This window comes from Mixophyes fleayi, chromosome 4 (genome assembly GCF_038048845.1).
Source record: "Mixophyes fleayi isolate aMixFle1 chromosome 4, aMixFle1.hap1, whole genome shotgun sequence".
Lineage (NCBI taxonomy): Eukaryota > Metazoa > Chordata > Amphibia > Anura > Limnodynastidae > Mixophyes > Mixophyes fleayi.
This window is the reverse complement of record NC_134405.1, coordinates 143,061,124-143,072,680: the sequence shown is the minus strand read 5'-3', so window position 1 is coordinate 143,072,680 and position 11,557 is coordinate 143,061,124. Positions and strand designations below refer to the sequence as shown.

The 11,557-nt window shown below is 43.2% G+C and overlaps 1 protein-coding gene across 2 annotated transcripts in view; it reads right to left on the bottom strand.

Annotated features, from left to right (window-relative positions):
• Nucleotides 1-1,515: 1,515 nt before the first annotated feature.
• KCP (kielin cysteine rich BMP regulator) overlaps nt 1,516-11,557 on the bottom strand; it is a 97,970-nt gene continuing 87,928 nt past the window's right edge. For both annotated transcript variants that reach the window (XM_075208537.1, XM_075208538.1), the window contains 4 exons: nt 11,335-11,436; nt 10,760-10,924; nt 10,312-10,609; nt 1,516-3,628 (listed from right to left, as the gene is read on the bottom strand). In XM_075208537.1, coding sequence (XP_075064638.1) covers nt 3,411-3,628; nt 10,312-10,609; nt 10,760-10,924; nt 11,335-11,436 — 783 coding nt within the window. In that variant the 3' untranslated portion in view covers nt 1,516-3,410. The remainder of the gene's footprint in view (nt 3,629-10,311; nt 10,610-10,759; nt 10,925-11,334; nt 11,437-11,557) is intronic.

The following is an 11,557-nucleotide window of genomic DNA, read 5'->3' as shown; positions in this document are numbered from 1 at the left end:
TAATATACATTCAAAGACGATGGCTGCATTGCCAATATGCATAGATGGAGAGGAAGACAATCTGTTTTGTGTGTAGAATAGGCCTACCAACGAAGAATTAAACTGTTTTTTTGGATGATTTATTACCTCAACAATTAGATTACTTGTCTCTAAAACAGTTGGAGCACTAAATTGGGTTAATTTAGGCCCAAAAACATGGATTTTCCAAAAAAATAGCAAAACAAAACCAAACAAAACCAAAACCAAAACCAAAACACGCAATGGCGGTTTTGCAAAACCAAAACCAAAACCAAAACACGACGGTAATCCAGATCCAAAACCGAATCCAAAACCAAAACACGGGGGTCAGTGACCATCTCTACTTGGAACATTGCCCATGCAAGACAGTGGTCATCCTTATGAGTGGCAGATTTAATCCACTTGGAGAGGGGAAGTGAGGTGGTTAGAGAGAGCAGTTTTGAAGCAGCATTGGAACGTGGATTAGCAATAGGGATGTTGAAGATTATTATTACAAATATAACACATTTAATTTTTTTCTGTATATTTATCAAATGTAAAGAAAAGATTTCACAGGAAAATGCCACTGCTTACCTCACAAGGATCTGTTCAGTCTATATGTAGCTGCTGCATCACTAACTGTTCAGACTACTGCAGCGACTATACATAGCAAAGCTTTGTCTATAGATCTTTAGACCAAAACTGCCAGCCCTATTATTTCTATTTCATCAATGACAATTGGCAATGAAGCAATGGAGCTGTCCTGTTGGTGTGTTAGCTCAATAACACCATACAATGTGAATGCAGATTTAGACCAAGACTGCCAGCTCTATTAATTCTATTTCACCAATGACAATTAGCAAATAAGCAACAGAGTTGTAGTGTTGGTGTGTTAGCTAGATAACACAGTACAATGTGACTGCAGATTTAGACCAAGACTGCCATGCCAGCCCCATTATTTCTATTTCAGCAATGACAATTAACAATAGAGCTCTCCAGAATTTTACTAGAGACTTTGAAGATCACTGCTACCCCTCCTCTTTATTTTCTAGCTATGACGCTGCCCAACTGCACTAGAGACTGACCAGAACCGTGCTACCTCTTCTGTGTCCCTCAGTGAAATGGCGCTGGATCATCGTAGAAGACGGTACTTATAGAATCCAAAACTCGCGAGATCCGATGACGTAACAATGATGTTTGCCTCGTTTTCAATTCCAAGGGCGCTCGAAAGTACCGAGCCGGATCAGCTCGGTACTCGGATCTGCTAAGTTCAGGTGTGTTCAGTTCTCGGGGAACCGAGCCTGAGCATCTCTAGATTATTCCTATATGCTGAACTAAAGCCATTTTTAACAATTAAAAAACACAAAACATTTTATTCACAACGTTTCAAAATACTGTAGTCTGTATAGGATGACACAAACACCAGTGTGTGTGTGTGTGTGTGTGCTAGCGACATAGAGAGAACACAGATCAGAACACAAACAGAAGAAACAATAAACAAAACAAGAACAGCACATCTCAAACAGAACTAAAACCATCTTTATTAATTATCGAATACTGAACAATAAATACGAATCAGGAGACGGCATAGTCTTGTGAATACAAAGTCATAAAAAGTGGATATATAAATATAGAAATCTATATGTATAAAAACAGTGGTTTTCACAAAGTTAGAAAAAATAGTGAGCAGCAGGTCCGAGTCCATGTTCATCTCACAGTATGGTAGAGTTACTTCCTATGGCAATGTTATTAAAGGATAATGCCACCTAGAATTTATTTCTAGTCAATATCCTCCTCAACTAGCAGAACTGCAAGAGTCTCATACTAGGAGCCCTTGCAATTTAGAACTCCTTTCTAGTGCACCTATAAATACGATTACAGATGACGTGCAACTGGAAGGTTGTATTCTAAGTATAGGATGATAGCCAGTTTCTACCAAGCTGGTGCAAGCATTAAGTCCTTTTGTGGCCTGAAAATGTCTGTGCACCCCTCTGCACAGCTAGGAAATTGCCCCCTCACCACTCCTTTTCCTCATTTCAAAATGTATGCTCTGCAAATTGAAATCTCATTTGTGAACTGCTCTGCCAAACTAGGTGCACCAGTGTTCCTACTTATACTTTGCAAGGAAAGTCCTCACTACAGCCAACTCCTCAAATCACCTGGTGCAACCTTCTGCTCCTCTGTAAACCTATGCACTTTGGCAGAAATCTAGGTGCACTTGGCACACAGCAAAAAGGTTTTTGTACCGTGCTTTGCCCATTTTACACTTTGTAAATAACCGTCGTTGGGTTCTTTAGACTTTCTTTCCCTTACGCATCATTGGTGCTGTTCTTAATTTTCAAGCTCTATCTTTATGTACAGTTCTATTCAAACAAAAGTACTGTTAGTCTTATTATAAGGACATGTATTGAAAGCAAGGGACAGCACCAGCTATAGCTATATTCTCTTTTTGATGGTCTTATTATCACCTGTTTGTGTCTTGCACATGTTGGGAAGGTTGACCAGACAATGTTTACCAGAAAAGTAATGGTTATACTGTTTAAGGTGGAGTGCTGCTCTAAAACACTTTATTCAAAAAATGTGGCTTTATGTAAATATGTTCCACATGGCCAACTTCTATGTTTCTTTAATAAAAAATAGTATGGAATCACCAGCTGTTCTATAAGAATAAAAAAACAAACCAAAGTTCATTCATCTTGGAAGAAAATATTAATTTCTCAGGCAAGAAACAGCTCAAACATAGGAAGATAATGTGGTTTCTCTTTAATACCATTTTCTACTCTTCTATTGAATTCAACCAAACTGTGCAACACATTGATAATATTTCCTGAAATCATCTGCATTACCAAGGATTGGAAAGTCAATCCTCTATTCACTTCCATTCACCTTCATAGAGTGTTTGGAAAAAAAAAAATCTCTTATAAAAAGTAAAATTTTATGTTAAAAAAGTTCTCTTCTTGGCTTTTAAATAGTGTATGAAATAGAAGTGAAGTCATTTTGGATGAGCGTAATCCAGTGTAAGGAGCTATTCTACCTATTAACCCAATCCAAGTCTTCTTTTTAACTAGTTCTTTGGCTAAGTAAAGCAATACTGTACAAATTGGTTCAGATCTTGCTGTGTTTCTTCAATCTTCCCCAGAATGGACATTTTGGCTGGTATTCTAAAAATGTATTCTTTTGTCAAAAAGTTGGGTAAATGGCTAAAATCATAGAGGATAATTTAGCACAAATGGATAAAGGAAAGACATGGGAAAATTATGTGAATCGATAATAGAAATGTGATGAAGATTAGAGTTGACATAACCTGTCTACTCTGTGGCCACAACAGTCTATAAGCGATTGTCTTTCAGGTATAGAAGAACTCTGGGTTACACAGTCTTCACATATTCATGTGTGCGCTGGTCCCCCTGGTCTCACAGGTTTCCATGAATGATCTTCGGACATGACTCGGGAGGGATACAATGAGACTCATGTTCTACCAGCCCCGCTGGACATTGGCACCCAGGAACACATGGCTTAAAGCAGTGAGACTCTAACACTCCCAGGGGAACATCTTTATTAAAACAGGTCTTGGAACAAGGAGGGCCGCATTCGTCAAACACATAACCTCTGTCATGGGGGCATCCGACAGCTTTAAGAGAAGAATAATTATAATTAGAAATATAATGGTTAATAAACTGCTGGCTGTACAAGAAGTGCTCTTTAAAGACAGCACCAGTTGCCATATTTGCATTAAAATAGCTCAACTGCCTTTATTTGTACACATTGCTGACTGATAGAGAGTAAATGGGCATTTGCTGCCCAGAAATGGTGACAACTGTTCATGCAGCAAAAATAAATTGATTAATAAAGTTGGGAGGTCCTACAATGTTTGTACTGCTTCATATACTGCAATAAAATGTACTACAGAGAGATCTTTACCAAGTGACTATGTACTGAACAATATTTAAGCTGTAAATGCACTGTAACTGAAAATGCCCAATGCATCTCTAAGTACCTGAGTTAGATGAGTTTTGTTAAACTAAAGCCTAGGGAGCTATAAAAACAGTATAGTAGGTGGGACTAGGAGTCTAGGCACTTATCAGCTTGTTTGATCTTCATGCTCCTGCCCTACTATGCTCCGCCTCTCCTGTAGATACCTCAGTTTTGACTAACCAAACATATGAGGAAGGGGAGCCCTATAGGGTAAAACATACACCATAAAATTCACATAACAGAACTATTTACAGAACAAGGGATGGTGCGCAGTGTCCCCCAAATGAGTAAGAGAAATCGATTTTATGGTGAATAAAAATCTTCTTTTCTCTTTTCTACCATTGGGGGACACTGCGAGACATTGGAGATGTACCAAAGCTGCCTCAAGGGAGGGAATGCTCTGGAACGGCTGCACACAGTACTCTGTGCCCAAAGCTCACATCAGAGGATGCAAAGCCCTGCAACCTGTAGAATTTGAAGAATGAGTGGACAGATGACCATGTAGTCGCTCTGCATAGCTTCTCTGCCAAAGCCCCATGACGCGCCGTCCAAGAAGCGCCAACAGCTCTGTTACAGGGAGCTTTTAACAATATCGGGACAGGCAGAGACGCCCGAACATAAGCTAGTCTACTGGTGGAAGCGATCCAGCGGGCATGTGACTGCCTGGAAGCAGGCCAAACTCGCTTTTGAGCATCATAAAAAAACAAAAAGGTTCTTGGTCTTACGGACCGAGCCCGTGCGGTCAACATAACATCAAACTGCACGAACCACATCCAGCAACTGTAACTCGTCACTTGAAGAAGAAGGAGGAGGAGGAGGAGGACGGAAAGCTGGGACAACAATCTCTTGATTTAAGTGGAACCTGGACACTACCTTTGGAACAAAGGAAGGTTTGGTGCAAAGAAACGTTCTATCTTCGTGGAAAATCAAGAAAGGAGAGGTGCAGTATAGCACTGCTAATTCCGACGAGCTGACGAGATAGTCAGGAGTAACACCGTTTTCCAAGTGAGATGGCGTAAATCAACCAAATTTAGAGGTTCAAACAACGTCTGGATAAGCGCATTGAGCACCAAATTGAGGTCCCAAGGCTCTACTGGATAATTGAAGGGGGGCTGCACATGAAGGACCCCCTGCAAGAAGGTCTGAACATCCCTGAAGTTCGCAAGCTTATGCTGTAAATAAATGGAGAGCGCTGAAACCTGAACCTTAAGGGACCCCAGACGGAGCGCCTTATATAGGCCGGCCTGCAGGAAAGCCAGCAGTCTAGGAAGGCTAAATCTAGATGTGTGGAGACCTTGGGACTCACACTAAAGAATGTATGTCTTCCAGACCCGATAATATATGGCTGAGGAGGACATTTTCCTAGCCTCGATCAGAGTACCAATAATGTCTTGCAAAAAACCCCTGGCCCTGAGAATCAGGGTTTCAACAGTCACGCCGTAAAAGCTAGCCGATCTAAAACGTGACAGAGAAGAGGACCTTGAACAAGAAGATCTGTTCGCATTGGTAGATGGAAGGGGGTGCCGCTGCCAGATTTCGAATGTCTGAAAACCAGGCCAATGAGGGGCTACCAAGAGTGCGCTCTCTTTTTAACTTTTTTAGCACTTGCGAGAGCATGGGTATCGGCGGGTACAGGTACACTAGCCGGAAGTGCCATGGAACTGTCATCCGTGAAATGTGCCTGAGGGTCACGAGACTTTGAGCAGTACAGGGGGACCTGACAGCTTAGCCTGGATGCCATGAGATTGATCTCTGGCATGCCCCAGCGTTCCACTAGGAGGACAAAGACCTGCTAGTTGAGGGACCATTCGCCTGTCTGCTGAGGAAGTGAGCCTCCCAATTTTCCACGCCGGGAATGTAAATGGCCGATATTCGGGGAACATAACACTCCGCCCATACCATGATCCTGGCCATCTCCCGCATAGCCCCTACACTGCGAGTTCCCCCTTGGTGATTTAGATGCGCCACACCCGTGGCATTGTCTGACTGAATTGGAAGAGGCTTTCCTGACAGAAACTTCTGTGCTTGTGTCAAGTTCCTGTACACCGCTCTGAGTTTTAGGATGTTGATGGAGAGTGTGGCCTCCTTGGGGGACCAGAGGCCCTGGAATCTCAAAGACCCTGTGACCCCTCCCCAACCTAACAGACTTGCGTCGGTAGTAATTAAGGTCCATGGGCTGGTCCAGAGGGACTGATCCTTCTCCAGATTTTGTTTGGATAACCACGACACCAGGGAGAGGCGAGTCGGGTTTGAAAGGCGGATGATCTGCCTGTCTAAATGCTCCTGAGAACCTGACCATTTGGGAAGAATCTCTTGTTGAAGAGGGCGAGAGTGGAATTGTGCGAAAGGCATTGCCTCGAAAACTGATACCATCATTCCCAGGAGTTTCACATTCACAGTTCTACCAAGTATCACTTCACTCACATTCACATCTTTTGAAGTACATGCTGTAAGGATTTTTAACCCATTCTCTATGCGTGTTGCTGTCATCTATCGCCCCCCTGGTCCACACCAACAATTTCTTGAACACTTCTCTGCATGGCTCCCTCACTTCTTATCTACTGATATCCCCACCACCATCATCATGGGTGATTTCAACATCCCTATTTCTAATCCACGTTCCAATGCTGCTTCCAAACTACTCTCTCTAACCTCCTCACTTGACCTCTCCCAGTGGATTGAATCTGCTACTCATCAGGATGGCCACTGTCTTTATCTTGTTTTCTCTAGACTATGCTCAGTTTCTAATTTCCTTAACACTCCTTTCCCCCTCTCGGATCATCACCTTATTAGCTACGCGCTCACCCCCAGTTCTTTACCCTCCCTGGTGTCAAACTCTTCCAAGCCTCCTCGTACCCGCAGGAATATCAACGCTATTGATTTTCCACCTCTCTCCAACACCTTCTCTCCCCAATTTCTACATTCTCCTCCCCTGATCGGGCAGTACCCCATTTTCATGAAACCCTAGCAACTGCTCTGGATCAAGTGGCTCCAGCGACACTACATACTTTGCGTAGAATTCGTTGCGAAAGATGGCACACTACAGTAACACGAACTCTACAAAAACTTTCTCGTAAAGCAGAACATCACTGGCGTAAATCTTGTGCCTCTAATGATTTCATCACATATACTGATATCTACCACTCCTACAGAAATGCTCTGGACACTGCTAAACAAGCATACTACCGATCTCTCATCTATGCTCAGGCTTCTAACCCCAAACGCCTCTTTAACACATTTAACTCTCTTCTGAATCCTCCCACCCCAAATCCTCCAACTAACATCAGTGCACAGGATCTTGCTTCCTATTTCAAGGACAAAATAGATAAGATCAGGCTTGAAATGGTATCTCCCTTGACAAGCAATCTGCTCAATTCCTTTGTAGCACCCTCTGACACTCTCTCTTCATTTGATCCCATAAATGAAGAGGAAGTTTCTACTCTCTTCTCATCTTCCTACTCTACCTCCTGTCCTCTTGATCCCATTCTCTCACAAATGGGTATGTCCCTGTCTCTTGTGCTCATTCCCCCTCTAACTAAAATCTGTAATCTATCTCTTTCTACTGGTATTTTTCCATCTATATTCAAGCATGCAGTGATTACTCCCATTTTAAAAAAACAGAATTCTGACCCTAGCTCTCTCATAAATTACCGCCCCATCTCCCAGCTCCCATGCCCCTCCAAGCTTCTCGAGAGAATTGCCTACACACGCCTCACACACTTTCTTACAGAAAACAACTTATTGGATCCTCTTTAGTCAGGCTTTCGCTCTCAACACTCCACAGAGACTGCGCTGACCAAAAGTTGTCAATGATTTGATCACAGCAAAAAATAATAACCAATACTCTCTTCTAATTCTCCTGGATCTCTCTGCTGCATTTGACCAACATTGCAACACACACAGCCCACTCAGTACTTTTACCTTTGCGTTCTAGCTGGTCCATTGTGCAATATGATGTAGCACATGCCCTTGTGTTTCTAACTCCCATTGTCCTATAGATTGTAAGCTTTCGAGCAGGGTTCTCTTACCTCTCTGTCTGTATGTATTGCCCAGTATTGTCTTATTAATGTTTGTTCCCAATTGTAAAGCGCTACGGAATTTGCTGGTGCTATATAAATAAATGTTGATGATGATGATGGAGTTTCATACAGCTGAGGAGAGATACCTCTCTCCGCACAAGGAAGGTCCTGGTTTTTGCGCAAAAGAGCGAGGACCTTGCTTTCTGGTAAATATACTCTCTGGGTCACTGTGTCAAACAAGAGACCCAGGAAGCACATTCGCTGTGCCAAAATGAGAGTGGATTTGGGTAAATTCAGACTCCACCCATGAGCTTCCAGAAACTGCACTGTAATCTGGATGTGATGAGTTAAGAGCGATGCCGACGGTGCATTCAGAAGGAGATTCCCTTCTGTCACAGGAGCCCCGCCATGATTGCTTTTGGTGAACATTCGGGGAGCGGTCGCTAGACCAAAGGGTAATGCCCTTTGAAGTCTATGGAGGGCCTGATCGCACTTTTGAGCCGTGGGGTCCTCAGTGAGACCTGCTCCTGAGTGGGAATCGCCGAAGGGGAGGACAAACGCGCTACAGGAGTGTCAATTCTAGGGGAGGCCTCCCATTTAACGAAGTCCTCTCCAAAACCTAAAGTATGTCTGATACCCAAAATGAGGTTACCAACATTATGGCCAGAGGCAGAATCTACAGAACTAATTGAGTCCTCTTCCTGTAGATCACTGTCTAATTCACCTTCCTCTTCTGAGAAATGCTCAGTCATGATCGTGGTCCTGGGCCGCATCAGAAATAATACTCTTGGCTCTGTGTGATACTGCAAGCAGACGCTCCTCTCCCTGAACTGAATCAGACTGAGAGGATGTGCCTGCTGCAGCTAGAGCATGTGAAGAAGTGTGAGAAACTGGAAACTCGCGTACCTCTGTGGACCATAACATCACCCTGGCGAGCTCCGCCATGGCTGTTGTTAGTGACTTAGCCCAGAGCGGTTCTTCCATAGCTGCTGCCCCCCTGGGCTGGACCTCGTCGCTCCTGGGTTTTGGCTTTGCAAGCCGTACAAAAAGCTTCCTGGTTAGGCTGCCCAAGAGATAATTTGGCATTACATTTGGCACATGTATAAAATAGTGCAGACATGCAGGAGGATCCCTTATTTTTGGACATATTTAGAATGTATAACAGATTGTGTTAAACTAATCACTATATTTAAAAGAAATTGTCTGAGAGCTATAGACTGCACACGTACAACAAGATCTTACCAAGTCTCTATACTAGGTAAGTGTCTTGAGTATACACCAATCCCAAGGCACTGAAAACAATAGTCCTGATTGTAAAAAACAGCCTAAAAAAAGTATGTAATATGTCTCTATGGAGTACAGTATTAAACAGAAAAAACTATACCAGTTGAGGACAGGCAGAGCAGAGGAACAGCGTGCAGCATGATAATCTCTGTGTCCAAATATGGTAGCTTCTGTGCCAGGAAGTAGGAAGGGGGTGGAGGAAAGTTCGTCCTTCAGAACCTCCCCCAAAGATGGCCACCTCTGTAAACGGCCGATCAGCGCATACCATAGTATTGCTGTCGGAGTGTATTGCAAGCACACTTCTATTAGAGTGCCCAGGCAGCGTGTGCAGTTATTCGGTAAACGAATCGCCTCCTAAGGAGCGCAATTGTTACTCTGCCCCCTGTTGATCATAGTCTAGGGGAAGGGGAGACTTGCCGCACGTCCGTCGAGTAGGGAGGAGAAGCTGCTACAGCTTCACTCCCGCCCGACTTGCAAAACGTAACTGCGGACATTTGTATGGCCGTCCCTAATGAGTACAAAGCCTGGTGCCTCTTAAATAAATGCTGCCTCTATGGAGGGCTTGCATTATGTGCCCCTGTTGCTCGTTAATCTAGGGGAAGGACAGGCTGGCAGCAATGGTGTGAGGGGTGAGTAAGCTCAAGGTGCTGCTCCCCATTCGCAGGACCCAGAGCCGACAGGCTACTCACTCCTCTGAGTCTTGAGTTCGATCCCTGCACTGCACCTGAAAGGAAAGAAAAATAAAAACATGAAAACCTATATCTAAATAAAGTATAGGCAGGAGCCTATACCAATGTGACCTATCTCCTAGGCACTAGCATAAAACCGAGGTATCTACAGGAGAGGAGGGGCATAGTAGGGGGAGGAGTATGAAGATCAAACAAGTTGATAAGTGCCTAGACTCCTAGTCCCAACTACTATACCCCAATGTCTCACAGTGTCCTCCAAAGGTAGGAAAGAGAAAATACAGTAAATCAAAGTAATTTATACTTTCTGTGTTAAGTTAAAAAGATAGCCAAATAAAGCACATAGTTACCACATAATGCTGGAGATCTCCACTGCAAGATGACCCCGGCCTCCCTGCACTCGGATGCGTAAGCTTCTAAAGCGTCACAGAGACACTCATCTCCTGATCCACAGGCACATAAATCATACACACATGATGCAAAGAACATCTCCGGGGGGACAACTCGGTGACACGGCTCAAACACACTGGACTTCAGCAATTTGCAGCGCCCGTTGGCTTCTTTTCTGGCACGATATCCGGCCTGTTTACAGGTATCCACATCTTGTCCATCCCAACACCCACTGGTAGAGTCATTACCACTTTGCACCTTTATACAAAGTAAAGCACTAAAATTACTAAACGGGTAAAGTACCAATAATGTATCTTTTGTACTGCGATGATTACTCCTCTACGTAGGGATAACTACACAGTCAAGAATTTATGACCATATCTTGCCAACAGCCAACAGCAAACTCACCCTCCAGCTGTTTCCAAAGGCAGCCTCAGAGAGAAGAATCTGCCCTCTGCGGTCACGCAGATCATCCTGAGGATAATTGTTGAAATTCCCACAGAGACCACAGAGGTGATCACGATATGTCCCAGGGACACTAACCTCTAGATGAGAACGCCCATTCCACTGTACCTGGTAGGAATGAGGAGGAAGAAACATATCATTTTGGACAGAGGAAGATAAAATAAATCTGTACAACAGAGAACTTGTTGTTTAAACAAAAAAAGTATTGTAGTCCAGAATATATGAATCAGATATTCACCAAGATTGTTTTTAGGAAATCACACAATTAAAAGGATATTTTTTGTGTGTACATGAAACAGTCTATAGCTTCCTTCACACACATTGCTGGATCTCAACAGATGCCAATAGTTACAGTATTGTGAACTTGTATACACTATCATACACATCTCTCTGCTACTGCAGTGCATGCCTCCTAATGTACAGATCTTCATTGTTATATGTTTATACAGTCTCAGCATGCACACAGTGTTACTCCCTGTATTCTACATTCCCACTGATGATAGAAGCTCATTCAGTACCTTCACTCCTATATTACTGTTCAGCAGAATGGTGTTTGTTTTTCTCTCAATGTAAATATAAGGCTCTTTTAGGAAAGGCAGCTCTACAGTCTGGTAATCAACCTGTGGGACAAACAACTGTAAATAAAAAGAATCACACACGCAAACCAATATTTAATGCTTATTTGTGTACAAGTTCAATATCAATATATCCTGAGATAGCAAACGGAGGACTGCGGCAGTA